The following is a 17,924-nucleotide window of genomic DNA, read 5'->3' as shown; positions in this document are numbered from 1 at the left end:
CCCTGTCTCTCATATGCTCTTGGAGAAACTGGCTGCTCATGGCTGGGACAGGTGCACTGTTCACTGTGTAAAAAACTGTCTGGATGACTGGGCCCAGAGAGTGGTCATGAATGGAGCTAAATCCCTGTGGTGGCGAGTCACAAGTGAAGTTCCTGAGGCCTTGGTTTTGAGGCCAGTCCTGTTTAATATCTTTATTGATGATCTGGGTGAGGAGATCAAGGGCAGCCTCAGTCAGTTCACAGCTGACCCAAGTTGAGTGGGAGTGTTGATCTGCTGGAGGGTAGGAGGGCTCTGCAGAGGGATCTGGACAGGCTGGATCAATGGTCCAAGACAATTGTATGAGGTTCAACAAGGCCAAGTGCCAGGTCCTGCACTTGGGTCACAGCAACCCCACAGAGCACTACAGGCGGAGGGACAGAGTGGCTGGAAAGCTGCCCAGTGGAAAAGGACGTGGGGGTGCTGGCAGACAGCGGCTGAACATGAGCCAGCAATGTGGCCAAGAAGGCCAGTGGCATCCTGGCTTGTATCAGAAATAGTGTGGCCAGCAGGACCAGGGCGGTGATCATCCCGTTGTACTTGGTGCTGGTGAGGCCACATCTCAAGTCCTGTATTCAGTTCTGGGCCCCTCACTGCAAGAAAGACATTGAGGTGCTGGAGCTTGTCCAGAGAAGGGCAACAGAGCTGGTCAAGGATCTGGAGCACAAGTCTGATGAGGAGTGGCTGAGGAAGCTGGGGGTATTTAGCCAGGAAAAAGAGTTTCAGGAAAGAGCTTATTGCTCTCTACAGCTACCCGAGAGGAGGTTGTAGCAGGGTGTGGGTTGGCCTCTTCTCCCAGGTAACAAGCGATAGGAGGAAAGGAAATGACTTCAAGCTGTGCCATTGAATTTTTTCATAATATCCATTAGATTGGATATTAGTAAAAGTTTATCGACTCAAAAGGTGGTTAGGCATTTAAGCAGGCTGCCCAGGGAAGTGGTGGGATCGCCATCCATGGAAGCATTCAGAAGATGTGTGAATGTGGCACTTAGGAACATGGTTTAGCAGTGGACTTGGCAGTGCGGAATTAATGGTTGGACTTGACGATCTTAGAGGTCTTTTCCAACGTTAAAGGCTCTATGATTCTATGAAGTTGTGCATCTGGAAGTGTGAAGTTCCCACTCTTGAAAAGATGATGTGGTTACTTTGTGTGTTGCCTGGTGAGAAACTGGAAGTCAGAGTGTAGCTACAGGTAATGTTTGCTGCTGAAGGAAATTCAGCTCATTAAAAACAATTCAGAACAAGGCCAGCATTGGTTTCTGGTTTGTTTCTTAAAAATAATGTTCCATTCCCACTAATGGGAGCTCTGTGTAAAGCTGATTCACTAGGAGTTACTTACTGGGGCTGAACTCTTGGTAATAGAATAGTGGGAACGTTTTGCAGCGGTATGGAGACCTAAAAGCACTGTTGAGTGCTGACTGCAAACTATTCCAATCGTGCAGTGGTGTGCCATAAAACACCAGTGCTTTCCTTCTGGTTCAGATTTGCATAATTTTTTCATAAATAGCATGATCAATTTTGTGTCCTGTCCCGCAATAAACTTCGCATTTTATCACTACCTTATTGTTTTATGTTGTTGATATACAGAAAGAGCGTTGACCAGCGGAGCAGGAACTGGCTGTAGCATAAAGTAAAATGGTGCTGTGTTGAAATTCGAGCGGGATCACAGTAAGAACAAAAACATTTTACTGTTGCTGCTCCGGTGGAATGAGGAACCCTTAAAGAAACCTTCTGCTTTTTCATTTCCGCTCTGGAGAGCTAAAGCGTGTTAAAAGCCGAGTCTGATGTTGTGCCTCTTCCTTTGGGATGGAGGGAAAGCCCTGCCGGTGTCCTGCAGCGGCCTCTGGTGGCGGTGGGTGGTGATCGCATGTAATTCGATTACAGGGAAGGGGCAGTGGTTACCGTGGGGGGAGTCCAAACGCTCAATTCTGCTTTTCTTATAAGAAACTCATTTCTGCCGACTTCAGTGTGCTGCTACAGTAAGGACTAAGTTTTTTTTTCACTCTTCCTCACCGAAAATAATGTAAAAGCATTCGGCTGTTTCAGTACTTCGGAAGAGACTTGTTTGGGTTTATGAAACAACCAAAATATTTACACATGACACTCAGTTGCTCCAAAATAATTTACGGATGGCTGGGACAAATCTAACATAGCTAAAATGTGTATTCCAGAGTGTAAGTAGGAAAATGTGCTTTTAACAACTTGCTTTAAACAGTTTCTTAGGTACCAAAGGGCTATTATTTTGAGAAACCTGAGAATAAAACCTATTAGTGTAGTACCTTGGAGGATGTGTGAGACAGAATAAGATGGATGAATTCTGGAAACAGAGCATTATATAGGTCTGCGTGAGGCAGACAACTGCAAATTAATTTTTTCTTAATTTATTCAGTAGTCATTCTGAGAAAAGCACATTGTTCATCAAGCTGATTTGTCTCTTACTGGAGTTGGTGTTTCCTTCTAACTTTCAAAGGATTTGAGTTCTGTGTCTGAAGAACAGCGTACCTAGATACATCATGGAAAACTGAGTATCCAAAATACAAGGGATTTATAGGAAAATATCTTAAGAGGTTTTTGGAAGAGGTGGTATATAAGCAATTTTTTCAGTCTGTGCATGTTGGGTTTTTTTTTAATGAATTTTTAAAGTTATGGTTCCTGAGATGGAAAGCAAGTAGAAAAAAATCAGCCTTTACTGTGTTGATTTTGATAGGAGTGTTAAATCTTGAGCTAATGGTTCAAAGTTTGATGAACTTAAACATGACCAGTTTCAGGTTCCCTCTGCTATTTGGTGGGGTCATGAGTGTGTAAAGTGTGCTTTTTTTCTGTGCTACTGTGGTGCAGTGTCAGCTGCTCTCATGTGAGTGAACACACAGTTTAAGTCAAGCTATAAGGGGTTTTCTGTTTCAGTTTCTACAGGCAAGATTAATTTCTTTTAAAGTAATTCATTCTGTTAGGTACATATTGGTTTATTTCTGTGCTGAATACTTGAAATATATGAAATAATGTGTTGTAATGAATCCTACAGTGAAGTAGGGTAGCTTTTTTTTGTCTGATTTGGATCTCAATCAAGGCACGGGGAACAAAATAATGGAGGAAAATCTGAAGCAAATCTGATTTCTACTTTAAAATAATGCTGATCTGTGTGTTCTGCCAACTCTTGCTCAAGTTTTCTTCTAAAACTGAGCTTCCTGAAAGAATCTTTGTCTATACAAGTTTATTTAAGAGTAACTTTTACCCCCTTTCAAAAAAAACTTAAAGGAAGTTATGATTTTTATCTTTGCCTTCAGACATTAAAAATGAGCTTTGGTGCCTTGTAAACTCTCTAAGCTCAAAAATATTTTGATATTCTGCAGGATCTGAATAATGCAAATGTTGAGCTCATAATGTTGGTAACTTGTGCTTTAGGACCTCTGCCATTTCTCTGAAACTGTATCCGTCTGTTCCAGTTTTAAGGGTGTGTTTCTTAATGAGAGTAACCTATATCAGTAGCTAATAGTTACTTGTGGGTTATACAGAAATGTAGCTTTACCCTGACAAACTGACTTTAAAAAGTGTTTGTTAAATTGGGATTTTAAGTAGAAGTAGTACAGCAATGTGAGGGGGCTCTCAGAAATATTCTCAGGCTCACCAAAAATGTGATAATGACCCATGAAATCAGATAAGAACCTGAATTAAACAAAGCAAACTCCCCAAATCACTTTAAAATCAAGTTTGGCTGTGTTTTTCTATCTCCGAAACTGCTGTTTTGAAGCACTACTGTGAAAAGTGAATATTTGGAAGCCAACCTTCAAAACCAGAGTGAGCAAACACACTCAGAGCCTAACAGTTATTTTAGAAAACTTGTTCAAGCTTCATTATGCACGTATTTATGTTTTTGTGAGAATGAACAGATGGAAAAAATGCTGTTATGGTTGAGTGAGGAGACATAAATTGCAAATCAAAATGGGACCTTTTATGACATCATAAACACTTGAATGTTGAATTGCTTGGGCTTCACTCACCTTAGCCTGAAAGATGGAGTATGTTGTCTGAAATGTAGGCTGCCCAGAAAGCTCTTGCAGAGGGTAACAGACCTCTCTGAGATGTTGTGCTTTACCCTGCCTCACGGTGGTGAAGGACACTGTAGCTGGGGAAGGGAGATAGTGCACCAAGAGAAGTAGGAAATCAGTCACTATAAAGTTGATCTTGAGTTCTAGGGTCCAAAGGTACTAAATTCAAATGACAAGCTGCTTTGCCTGAATTTGTTAAGGTGTCTTTTATTGAAACTTTGTGGAGGTCAAGACTTGACATTGAAAAGGTCTTATTGACCTTCCTATCACAGCAGAAACATGGGCCAACTTGCAGCAATGCTGCTATGCGAGCCCCATGCCACTGCTCTGTGCTTTTGGGGGTTGTCTGCTTCACATTATTCCTCTTCAATTTAGTACTTTCACAGTTTTGAAAAAAAAAAAAATCCACCTATTTTTTTTATATGGCCTGCTGACTACAACTAGTGTGAGATGCAGGCTTCAGAGAATGAAGGAATCTGAGGACATGCTTTGAACATGCTGAGTTAGCACTGTTGGGAGGAGATGCAGTCCTGTCCTGGTGCCAACATAGAGGTTTGTTTTGGGAATTTGGGGAACTAAACTACAGCAAAGTCATCTTTACTCTTCCTTCCTTTTTTTTTTTTTCCTTTATGTTACTTTCAGTTGAATTCATTCTCTAGAATGCTTGACTACAAAGTTGTACAGATGGCTGTGCCAGGACCAAGGAAGCAGGCAGGAGCAGAAGAGGACAGGACAGCTGTCTGCAGCTGTACTGGCTTGGTTTTCCTTGCAGTATTTGTGACTGTGACGACCTCTTGTTCTTTTAACTGCTACTCCCATGACAGCCATTTTTGTGTAAAATACCTGATAAAACATATTTGCCTTGCTGGTCCTAGGTATTTTTGAAAATATGCTTTTAGTTACAAGCAGATTTCTATAAATGGTAGTGTAGAAGTGAAGAACCGATACACAGATAATGGATTTTTTTCTGTCACCTCAAGACTAGCTGCTTGTGTCCTTCCTGAGAGCAGATACTAAGATAGGTGGACTTCATGTTCTTGACATGAAGCTGGTTTTGGTACCTGTCTCACAATAGAATTGTCATCTCTTTGGAATCTTCTCTCTATCAGATCCACACCCCTCTTTTGCCAGTAGAGGAATCAGGCAACTACAAATGATTCTCCATTTTTGGAGGGTGGGGGGGAGATGTGGAGTAGAACCAGAGAGATATTGCCTACCTGTGTTCTCTAGGCTTCTAGGTCTCTCTCTAGCAGTTTTTGTCTTGCTCTCTAGGCTTTTTTTTTTTTGTCCTACAATAAATCTACTGCCGTTCATTTGCCAAAACAGTTTGAGTGCTGCTTTAAATCAGCAAAGAGGCAGAATACTGATTGTTTTCAGGAATAATTTCCTGGCTCTAGTAATTATTAGAGTGAGTCAGCAGTTGAAAAGTAAAGGTGTCTTATACAAATGAAAAATGGCTTGGATTTGTCATAAAAACAAATGTAAGCTCACAGGGTTTCAGCAGAGAGTGCTTACAAGTTGATATATCATAAATGCTAATGAATGTTAATTACTTGGTTAGTAGAGGTTGATGTAGGAGCAAATAGAACTTTGTTCTAAAGTGAATATTAGGGTTTCAGGCTGCAGTAACTTGTAAGTTGAGTGAGCTTTGTGTCTTATGGGAGCTTAGGAAAACGCTTCCTATGTGAACAGCTTGCAACCATGGCTGCTGGTGGAAGAGTTAAAAGGAGATGACTCCTTTGCTTAAAGATTTCTTGCTCGACCTCAAGATATCGTTGGACAAATACTGTATATACTTACATTGCTACTTGAGTACTTGAATGCTCTTTTGAAGTGGGTATAATCCATCCTTTTTAGTGCTTTTCTGCAGGTTACAACTTGACTATTGCTATTCTATTTAATAGTTTATTTCGCTTGGTAATTAAAGGAATTGGAAATTTTTTTTATCCCCCATTTCTTTATGTCGAAGAGGTACTTCCTGACAGCCTGTTTCGACGTTGGGATTTCCCAGGCATTGGGTCTGCCGTGGTGCCCGGGGCGATGCAGGACCCTGGAGAGCGCCGGGCTGCGGGGGCTGCGGGCCCCGGGGGGCAGCGGCCACCGCCCCCTCCGCCCTTACACAGCCCCGAGCTGTGCCCATCCTGGGCTGTGGCATGTAATGCGTCTGCGATTGGGATTGCTTTCCTGCTGTGCCTTCAACTCAGGCCTTAAACGAGTTTTTGTTCTCAGTGGGAAACTTAACTTGCCTCTCTCTGTGTCAGCTTTGTTGTGAGCTGAAGTCTGGCAGGTATAGGTACATATAAAACAAAAATCATGCTAGCCAATTGAATAGTATTCAGCTATATACATTAGAACGCAAAAGTTCCAAAGTCCTTCTATTAAAAAAAAGAAAAGAAGCTTTTGAAAGGGTGGGAGTCTACAAATTGATTATTTGACTTCTGTATGCCTTTTATGAAAGTATTAGTGTATGCTTAGAAGGTTTCTTGTGGCCCTTTTTTTTTTCTTCTTTCAAACTGAAGCTATTGGCAAATTGACATTCAGAGGCTTATGTATAAGATTCAACAGATGTGGCTTGCTTCTACTTGACATGATTCATTTTGATTTGTAATGGTTTATATCAATAAGCAAATGTGACTTAATAAAGGAAAAACAGCTTCTGTCAGCTTTTTTAAACCCTTCTTATTCAGACTAGCTTCTGTGGAACATACTTTAAGCACTGTTTGGGGTGTTTTTTGTTCAAGAGTGGGGTTTTTTCTCTGTATGTATGCATAATATATTTGCAAACTGATTTTTGCAAAGCAATGCAGCTGAAAGTTGTTCTTTTTTCCATCCTCTTCCCTGTATGCTCTACATTAATATTTGTTGTATGACTTTAGAAAGTTTGACCCTTGCCCCTTTTATTGTTAAAGGGCAGAACTCTCCTGCTTGTATTGGCACTTGTGCTTTATTTCATAGTTTTATTGCAAATGTCTTTAAAAATATCTCAGGGGGCCTTCAGCCTTGGTTTGTCGGGGAGGGCTCCAATGAGACAGCAAGACTGCTGTGGCAAGCTATCATCCATGTACTTGTTTTCTCTTAAGTGCTGCTTGTCCCTTGACCCTGGCACCTGTGAAAATTGGTGGGATGGGTTCTGTTAAACACTCTCAGGCTGATGTTCTTTCTCCAAGAGTGTGCCATCAAACCTTTAATATGAAAGATCTGTCTACAAAATCTACAAACAGGGTAAGAAAAAGACAGTGACGGGAAAATTTTTTTTTTCCCCCACGAGAATAGAAAAAGCTGAGAAAATCTGCTACTTTTGGTAGCACAAAAAGGAATTAAACAGTCCATATTGAGATGAAAATACAATGTTAAGCTGTAGAACAGTAGTGCTTGAAGAAGACTTGCTGGTAGAGTATTGCTGAATGACTCGGAAATCAAGCAATATGCAGGAGGATTTGCAAATACCTCCTGAGAACAAGCATAGGCCCCCCAAGTACTGTTACCCAGTGAAATAGCTAATTCACAGCAAGATCACTTAGAGTTTCTTGTTGTTGGGTTTTGCTTTTTCCGAGTTCTGAATTACTAGCTGCCTGCATACTGAGCAGATGTAATTTTACTGTATTTCTACTTTTAGTTCTGTCTCCACTTGGCTAACAAGTGGTACCAAAGGCTGATGCTCTTGTTTTCTCTTTCATACCTCAAAGTAGTCATAATTTCTTAAAGAAGTGCCCTTGTTCTCTTTATCAATTCTGTCCCATTGGCAGTGTTGTTCTCAGGTGTGGGGTTTTTTGCCTGGGAGACTTGTGGATACAATTTCCCATGTTTAAGGATAATTCAGAGAAAATGGCATAGGCTGACATTGGGGTGACTGATTTGCAGTATTTTCAAGTACTAGGACACGATGTTTTATTGGTGCTTTGCAGGCCCTAGTCAAATGGAAAGTTTTGGCAAAAAAGACTTTTCTAGGCAGGCATAGTAATTTTGATTATCAAGTGATGTTAAAAGAAAATTAAATATTCTTTGAGCTCTTTGCCTCAGGTTTGGATGTGCTTTACTGAACCATATTTAAAATTTAAAACAGATGTCATTTGTTATTATAATCTCTAAAATGCTCAGTGAAGATGTTGAACGTAAAATAATTTTAAAGAGATGGTGTGAATTACAAAAGCTACTTTAGTGCCAAAGCAAGTGGAAATACTGTAGTTGCAGTTTCATTGTCTGGCAGAGCATGTTGTGATTCAATAGAGAAAGAAAATGAAATTTTGGAGAAGAAGAAAAGGGACTTTATCATTTTCCCTCTTCATAGTATGATTGCACAATGAAGTCAAGATGAGAATTTTGGGTTTCCTACGTTTAGGAGGTGTGTAAAGATGTGAGAGAGAGTTGCTCAGAGACTGGCTGGCAAGTCTCTTGTATAAATTACGGTCAGTGTCTTATATGGTCTTGTATAAATTACAGTCTTGTGCAGTCAATAGGTGTGTATGCTGTGACAGAAGGAAGGACTTGGTTGCATTTCTTGACTAGTATAACTCTTTAAAAATCTTAATTAGTGAAAGCATAGGGTAGGGCCTGCTAACACCGTCTTAGATGTTGTATAGCTGCCGAATCATGCACGATACTGTCAGTTAGACCGCACAACTTCCACTTTGCTCCTCTGCCCTAAGGAGAAGCATAATTTTTTATGTGTGGACGAATTGTGCAGTCACCACTTTGACAGTTTAAATTACAAAATAAACAACCCTGTTTAGTTGAAAAGTATATTAGTCAGACAGAAACACAGCAGCCATTCCTGTCTATTGCTCTTTGCTGTAAAAGATGCTTACCAAGGCCATTGATGCTTATTGAAAATGCGTTTCCAATGGATTTTCTTCATCTTAATCAACAGACTTGACAGTATTAGTGAAGCATGGTTCCTCTAAAAGAAATGACTAATGTATCTTGAGCTCCCTGTCTTGACACTTTATTGTCCTTAACAAAATATTCCTGCCAGTGGGGCATGTTCCATGAAGTATTTTGTGTATGTTTTATTGCGTATTTGGAGAAAGAAAAATATAAAAGGGAAATGTTACATTTCTTATGAAGAACTATATTGTATTGCAGTACAAGTCTGGTTTTCTTTGCTGAGAGATTATAACTTCAGAGAGGATGTATCTTAGATGTAGATTACTTAGGGAAACCGTGTGCTGCATTTAATTATGTCAGCCTTCCTGTTCAGCGCTGAGGGACCTGATCCAGCCTGGGGCTGTGGATGTAGTTTCTATGGTGTGAGTCAAAAAGAAGGTTAAAAAAAAAAAGTCTTAACAGCAAGTTACAGATCAACTTGAAAAGAGGGAAAAGCTCATGTGAAGAAATAACCTACCTGCTTCTTGTCCAATGATTGGGCTTAGGTGGCTCATTGCAGCTGTCTTGCTCCCCTGCCACCATCACAGTCTGGGTGTTTTAGTCCTTGCACTGACCCAGCTGTTGGTGAGGCACTCACAGCTGATAGGATTTTGCATGTTGTTTTGATAGGTGCAAATACAAAGACAGAAAGAGTCCCTTCGTCCTCTCTGCCACCAATTGGGAGCTGAACTTTCTCTCTGAGAGAATTCAGTATGATGGCAGGGTAGCACCAAAAAACCCTTCTCTAATCTGTGTATCACTTTATTCTGGAAAAGTAATTAATTGCAGTCAGAAGGTCCTTGCTGCTTTTCTTTCTTTCATCTCCTAGACTCTAAGAAGGGTGTCCTGGTTCTGCCTTGCTGTCTCTCGGTTTGATTGCTCCCCTGTGTCTTCTCGCTCTCCTCTCTGCTCGTGTTCAACATCCAATAAAGTGAGAAACTCTGAAGTCTGCTGAAGCCCTCGGCTTCACCAGGGCAGTGCTGATTTTCTACTTGATCTGTTCCTGTGAACAACTCACGTTTAACAGGCAATGAGAAGCTTAGTGGATCTTTAATACTTTCCTGTTAAGAATCTGAAGAGGGTCTTCATTTAAGAATCCACACCAACTTTGTGTTGTTGACTCCAAATTGTTTGAACAAAAGCTATTTTATTGGAATAGTTTAAGTTCTGATATACTGGAGGTTGGACAGAATCATTATTGGCTCTGTATTTGGTTTAAGATCTGGTGACAGAAGGTGAAAAATACAGAAAGAAAAGAATAAATCTGAGTCTGATATATAGCTTACTAGTTGGGCTGAATCTAAAGAGGAGGTGATTTGGCTGCCTGTATTAGGATTCTAGGATTCTGTTATAGCAAATGATGTATTTGGATGGACAGTAAGAAATGGCATGTGACAAATAGGTAGCAATGTGCTCTTTTTACCTACAAGACTAGGAGCTTCTCTGTCTCCTCTTGGTGTGATAGGCAATGGCTTACCAGAATTAAGTAGAATAATGCAGTTAAAATTTGAGCAAAGTTTGTGTTTTGCTTTGTGAAAATAAGGACTAAAGGTAGGTAGTGGACTAAATCATTTGCTAAGGGATTACCTGAGAAAATATCACAGAACACAAAAATATTGAGATATCCTTGGCTTAAGTTTTCTTGACAGAAAGATGTAAGATATATTTTCAAGTGACAGTTTGTTTATCCACATTTTGAATGGTTAGGCACCTGAGGGCAGAGATATTTTGGCACTAGTAATTAATGCATCTGGCTCCTCATCCTCAAAATTGTGTGTGTTTAATACATCTCTATTTTTCTTCTCTTGACAGGCTTTGGCTTTTGCTTTTCCTTATAAGCTAGTGCTTAATCCACTTTTCCCTTTTATCCTGGTTATTTTTTCCTTGTGAGGAAGAAATTGTTATTGAAATCGTTATCCTTGTTATTTCTATGCCTTGTGAGCTTTCTGCCTTAAACAGTCAAGCACTGGACTGTATGGAGAAATTTGCTCATTATGACCTCTGTAACAGAGGGAGGAGAAAGTCAAAGGACTTTCTTCTGTTGTGTATTATCCCATAGAAACTGGGTTTTATTTCTGTATCTCATGTGAGACACAGAGTAATAGTATATAGATAAGCATGTTTCCTGGTGGGACGGATACATACACAGTGGTAGCTCTGCTTTCTCTGTACCAAGATGGTTTGAGGAATGTCTGAGCACCCAATTTTTGCTGAGTTAGCTGCTTCCCAGCCAGAAAAACATGCCAGAAGGCCACTGGGCCCCAAGGAGTTTGATGCCAATGCTTCCTTCCATTTGCAGCTCCTGATGATGCTGACAGGCCTGTCAGAACACCTATGAGATCCTGTTCAGCTTCTGGATTCCATGCTGGACTGGCAGGCTCAGACTGCATTTCAAACTAGCCCGTCAAATGATGATGCAAAAGCACAAAGGTGGAAGAAAAAGGTGCCTGGTCTTGGGTGTTTGTCCTACAGGGATAGAATGGCTGCTTTGGTTTGGAAGTCCCAGAGGAACCTGGGCAGTGATAAAGAACTTCCTTTTCCATTGAAAACCACATAGTGGAGATATTTTGTTCTTCTCTGGTACTTTTGATGTCTGAAGAGGATATATTTCACGAAACAACTGTCTTAAATGAACTTGAAGCACTTTGGGCTGGCAAGGACCAAGTTTGGTTGTAACTTGATCAAGATAAAAGGGTGTAGAAGGTCGCTGGTGCCTCTCTACCCAGAGATGAGTGTTCCTTTGGAACACCTTAGTGGCTTAGTAGTTTGAAAGCCAGACTTCCATTCGAAAAGGGTGTGAGGTGCCATTCTGACATTCAACTGAATGCAATTAGGAGCTTTCCAAGACCTTTATATCTGTGGGAAAGTATTTGTAAGCCTGAAGATAGAATACTTTTCACAATGTTATGTCACAGTGATAACACACAAAGTCATGTATTAAAGGAACAATGTAAGCTAACCTTAGAGGCAGAAGGAGCAGCTGTGAGGGATGTGGCAAAAGCAGGGCTCTGGGAGCTGCTTGTCTGGAAACCATATGATGGTGGTGAGCAGTTGGATATGTTGGGCCCAGATGAATAGTCTAGTGTAATGTAGTCAAACTGGTTGCAAAAGAAAGTATTCTTTTTTTTTTTTTTTTAATTAATTTCATGGATACTATAGTCTAAGACAGCATTAAATTTGAATTGTGTTGACTGCACTCTTTTTGCTGCAAGCAAGGACTGAGGCTTGGGGAGAGTTAAAGCAAAGAGAAATAACTAGTGCAGAAAACAGATTATGTTACTAATACCTTAATTAGAAGAACATAGAATATGTTAAGCTATAGAACTGTAGCACTGGGAGTATGCAACAAGTACCTGATAGAATTTACTGTTTTGTTTAGTAGGGTCTTTAATATCATCAGTTTAAGGCGTGAGTAGTTTGGATTCTCTTGTCAAGCACAACTACATCAAAAGAAAAAGCCCTATGGAAAATAAAACTGACTGAATAAAATGAAGTCTGGCATTGAACTTAGTGGTATTTCTGTGATTGTAATTTCATATATTTAAATTGATGCAGGAACCCTGAATACTTGAAAATAAACAAACTGATATTTACAGATATCCCAAGTCTCTCTTGGAATCTCACTTGTAGACATAGAAGCATGTAAGTTCCTGATTAACAAAAAGTTTTTGTTTGATCGCTTAAATGTAACTACTGAATATCTCTTTGAAATGTTGTATTAAGTTATCTCAATTTTGTTATGTGGTTTTCTCTCCAAATCTCTCAAATGAGAAATTACTATAGTAGTATTTCGAATTAGGGTTGGAGTTGTTGCATCTGTGTTTCAGTAAGGAAAATGGGTGGAATTAGAGGTTATGGTTAAGTCGTATACAGATCTGAACTTTCTTTTGAATAGTAAGTAATATTATATATTAACTTTCAAGTCATTAGTAGTATGTTTCTTTTTTCCTCTGGCTTTCTTGGCCTTTTAAAAAATTTCATTTTAATAAGAATCTTTCAGAGTTTTGGTCAGAGTTCAGGTTATTTGGTATTGAAGCCTTTTATCCTTATTTGATAAGAGTAATAGTCTTACCATATGGTGGCTGCCTGTCTCTGTTCAGCTACTGGAATTCTGTAAGTAACAAGATAAACTTAATATGAATATTGACATTTAGAAGCACTAACTAGATTTTTAACAAAGTGTTTCTTTTAAAGAGAGGTGTGTATTTACATAGTTAATCTGAACCTTCCAGGCTGTTAGGAACATCTGTTTCTAAATTGATGAGTGAGGTGTTGTTTTGTAGAGGTCGATAATTAGCTGATATTTAAATAACTAAGTTAGCAGCTTGGACAGCACTAATAATACTTTGTCAGAACTAAGCCTCATTCCAGCTTAGATCCCACACTTACCTGAGCCAATATACATATTTACCTGCAGTAGGCATCACTTGAACTGCACAGTACACTTGGCAAACGTGCATTTCCAGCATACCTGTTATTCTAAGCATATTTGTATCCCTAACCTGACATCAGAGGGTGACAGGGCAGAAAAAAAAACATTCAAAAAGGGAATATAATTCTCCTTGAAACATAATTCTGCAACTGTTGTGATTTTGTCACCTGTTTTAGAAGAGGAATAGCATTCTGTGCTCAGCACAGTGTCTTTGTTCTTTTAAAAGAAGGGTTCTGTTTCTACGCAGAATATAACAAGCCCAGATTTGATAGCAAACTTGGGGAAAAAAAGCGGTATTGGATGGATGTTTGCTATAGGTAGGATGGCTTTCTCTAGCTGTCTGGCTTCTGGCTTGCATTTGCCAGACTTCAACTCTGTTGTGCAACTAGCCAGTAGAGGGTAGTATGCTCATGGAGACTTTGTGTTGTCTTGAGTCTTCTGTCACTGATGTAAGTCACAAAACAGACTGGCTTGATTCAGTGGTCTTTTGAAGCCATCTAATAAACCAGTAAAAACCAGGTGAGTTGCTGAGACATGATGGCTCTCTGAAAGTCTGAATTAGTCATGCAGTGGATTTTGACTGGGGGAAAAAGCTTGTTGGAAACAGAAACTGATTATGGATCATGGGTGATGGCTGTGATTGTTGTATTGCCATTCTATAACAACTGAAATAAATACTGATTCTAATAAGTCTCATTTGCCTCACTTTATTTTTCTCACTTTCTCTTAGTGTTGGACTTTGCCTTTGCCAGCCGGCTGTTGCCATGGATATACCAGTCTTCATACTTGCTGCTCTCCTTGTGCATTGTGTGTTCTTGGTCTCCATTTTTGACATCTACTTCAGCTCTCCCCTGGTCCATGGAATGACCCCTCAGCAGACTCCACTGCCACCTCCAGCAAAACGTCTTGTACTCTTTGTTGCTGATGGTCTGCGAGCAGATTCACTCTATGAATTGAATAGCAATGGCACACCCCAGGCACCTTACCTGCGGTAAGTCCATCTGAAAACTCTACTGATCCACGAGATTTCGCTTCTGAAGGCAACTCTATGTAATGTCAAAAAGAGAACAAGAAGAACGACGGCAACTATGGTAGCTTGAATACTGCCTTCCCTCTGCCTTTGAAGTGACAAACTTTCAAGAGTTACACTCTGCATGAGTTTGGCTTGGTGTCCCTTGTCAGGAAAGCTGCTAAAGCAGTAACAGTGTAAATTGAGTCAGTATTGTCCCCTGCACACTACAGATAGCCAGTAACTGAGAGGAGCGTGAACTTTCTCCATTCACATCAGCATGGTATCAATTCTGAAGCCTGACAGGCGTTAATTTAACTGCTTCCTGGATGTTCAGTTTAAGAGTAGTAGTTCATTAACATGCTTGTCTTCTAACTCTTAAGCTTTTTAAGGAGTGATTAAGTGATGTCCTGAATGGATCTAACAGCAGGTTGCCACCTCCTCTTCGTTCCATCCTTCCTGCGTGCCTGACCTTGGTGCCTCCCTTGTGCTCCCTAGTGTGTCTGATTGCTTAAGGGGGTGATTTGGTTTAAGGTTGTGAAAAATAAATCCTGCCAAAAAGTCATAGCCTCACATGCTTAGAACCAATTTTCATTAACTTTCCCAGTTTCCTTGTATCAAGATAATTAATTGGTTATAAGACAATTAATTTCTTAGACTAAAAAAACCAAGACATTTGTGTAATAGCACTGGTCTGGCTTGAATATCAGAACAAACCCAAGTAATCAAACATCTGAAGCTGTTAGGGCTTTCGCAGTCCACTACTGCAAAAACAGTAAAGAAATCTGAGGGGTCCTTGCTACAGTGCTTGCCAGCTTATGTGAGCTTACTTATACCTGCTTCTGCTGCTGTTACTGTTTTTATAAGGTGCTCTTTGCCACTGGCAGATGTCTGACACATCAGTGAGACTTGTCTTTTAGCAGTGGACTTTACACTTACCTCAGAGCAGTTTCTTTTCTTAGCAGTAAAACTGTTGGTCTTTTCCAGCATCAACCAACACCATCAAGGTACGAATGGTGTAATGTCCCCATCAGTAGGAGCAATGGTGGGTAGTGGCCAGGAAAGAGTTATAGTGTGTATTTTCGCCATTGAATGGTTTGAGTTTTTAAGTTTAAAATTCAGCATTAGCATGCCTATCTAGAAAAAAGTTAAACCATGTGTTGGCTTGTCTAATGCTGGAAAGTTGGCACTTTTGTTGTCTCTGCTTCACCTTGTTTTTTTAGTTAGAGACTTTCTCTTTCAAAACCTGTAGAAATAAAACATTGTCACCGGTGCTGAAGGTAACATGGTGAATGGAGGGGAAGAACTGTCTTGTAACAAGCAAAGATGCTGACAGGTCACTGAGTGGAAGAAAATGCCAATAGAGGTTTGAAGTGCCATCTATGTTTTTCTTGTCTCTCCTTCTGCACAGAAGTACCTGAGTGTGAATGTGTTTGTGTGAGAGAGGATGAAAAGAAAAAAACACGTGGCATGTCGCGCTTTCTGAAATGTGGTGGACCAGGCAGCCCAGAGCATACCTTCAGATCCATTGCATGAGCTGCCACAATTTTGAAGCAAGAGGCCCGGTGTTTTGTCACCAAACCTTTGAGCTACACAACTTCCATAAGTTAACTTTGTAAACAAGTTGACAAGATCAGATGTTGGTTTCTGGAAGTGTTTCCTTTTTTATTCTGCCAAGTTATTGCTGTCTGAGCATTCCTTTTCCAATAATATTAACTCAAAGTATATGCAATTTAATATCAAGTTTACTTTTTTTGCACATTCATTGCTAAGTGTTCAGTCCCTTATCCACTTTATAGTAGTAGGCAACATAACATCCAGATTACTAATCTTATCCAGGTGGAGCACTTGGGGAACTACTGTGTTGTTAATATTTTCTTTAAAGGAGCAAGAACCCCTCTTGAAGCAATGTGCTATAAATAGAAGCAAAATTTTATTAGGTACATGAAATTAAAAATAAATATCCATTAGGCTTGAAGCAGATTGCTAGATGATATATGCCAAGTATCTACTCTTTTACAAATATTCTTGAAAAATCTGTTTTTCAGCAGTGTTGTGGTAGCTGTGAGCAATAGTAGGTGATCTGAATTGCTGTGGTGATGATTTCAGGGAAGATATTTTCTTCCTTGCCTGTCATGTTTCAGCCATATTACTATATCATATTAATATCAATCATTGTTATTATGGGTAGCTAATGTTTATACTGCCAAGGAAATTAATTTTTTTTAGTGGTTCTTCTGAGTAAAAGGCTTTGAAATTATTCAAAATAGCTAAATGAATTCTGAACAGGTAAATTATGATATCTGGCTATATTTTTATCTATCTATTTATCTATCTATCTATCTATCTATACTTTTGCTTGATATACATTATTGTTGACTTGAGATCCTGAAGTCAATCCTGTTGTTGACAACAGTCCCACAAAAGCAAAGATAGAGGATTACTTTCCAATTCAATAGAAATCAAATTCTATTTAAAACAATTTCCTACCTGTTGTGACCATGAAGTATGAGAATAGCTGCACATGTTTTATTTTTGTCTTAAATCTTCCATGAATACTAGTGCAATACATCCTAGTCAGTCTTCAGTGAGAATAAACTGGAAACCAAGTAATACTTAAATTCTGTTTTTAAATTAGTACTTTTTTCAGTCCAACTTACCTTAAAACCTAGCTGAGATGAGAGCTAGAAATAACATGTCAGAGTGCTATGTCTCTGTGTGCTTTTGTATTTCTCACTAGTATTTGGGCTATTCCAGGCAGTTCTGTGAGCTTTCAAGTAGGCCATGAGAATGTGGGGTCTAAAATGATTTTTAAAAAAAGCACAACAAGCAAACCATGAATGCTGCAAACTTAGAGTAGAGCCTGAAATTTTAGGCTGTAAGTCAATTCTTGCTTCATTAGTGAGAAATATATTTACAACTGAGTATAGAGATCTTGTAACTAACAGTCGTATAAAATCTCTGTTAAAAACAAAGTTAGAAAGCATGAAATTAGAATTTATTTGGACTAAAACACATCTGATAAAAATATAGACAATTTTGTATCTTATATCATGAATAACAACAGTACAATTTTCCAGTAATTTGACTGTTAAAAACTGCTTTGAATTTATTCAGAAGATTCTGCTGTTTTATCCTAAAAATCAGTATAAGGAGTGTGCGGGTGTGTTTTGTTTTTTTTCTCCCCGTGCTCCAACAGTAAGCTGAATCTTTCTCTTCATCCAGAAGATGGAGACAAGAAAGCAGCATATGGTAATGCTCACCACTTGCTTTCTGGCAGGCCCCAGCTGTTCATTTCTTCAGCAGACAGGAACAGTTTATGAGGTTGTTTCTTACGGTTGGGTCTTGTCCCTGTTTTCTTTGCTTTTTGTCTGTTGTAACTATTGTTTGTGCATAAACCCTAGACAATTTGATGTATTTCTCTATGTGTGGTGAGAAGGTATCCTCCTTCACTGTGATGTAATTACAAAAGATAAAAGGTTTACTTAAATTTGCTTCTTGTTGCCAAAATTATTTGCACCTTAAATTTGCATGTGGT

The 17,924-nt window shown here is 39.4% G+C and overlaps 1 protein-coding gene across 1 annotated transcript in view; it reads left to right on the top strand.

Annotated features, from left to right (window-relative positions):
* Positions 1–14,113: 14,113 nt before the first annotated feature.
* Positions 14,114–17,924, top strand: part of PIGN (phosphatidylinositol glycan anchor biosynthesis class N) — an 86,739-nt gene continuing 82,928 nt past the window's right edge. Inside the window, exon 1 of the mRNA XM_018076893.2 lies at positions 14,114–14,368. Within this exon, the coding sequence (XP_017932382.1) occupies positions 14,142–14,368 (227 nt within the window). The 5' untranslated portion in view covers positions 14,114–14,141. The remainder of the gene's footprint in view (positions 14,369–17,924) is intronic.

Source organism: Manacus vitellinus, unplaced genomic scaffold (assembly GCF_001715985.3).
Source record: "Manacus vitellinus isolate BGI_N305 unplaced genomic scaffold, ASM171598v3 scaffold_33_pilon, whole genome shotgun sequence".
NCBI classification, from domain to species: domain Eukaryota; kingdom Metazoa; phylum Chordata; class Aves; order Passeriformes; family Pipridae; genus Manacus; species Manacus vitellinus.
Note: the sequence above shows the minus strand (reverse complement) of the source record. Positions and strands in the feature narration are given on the sequence as shown.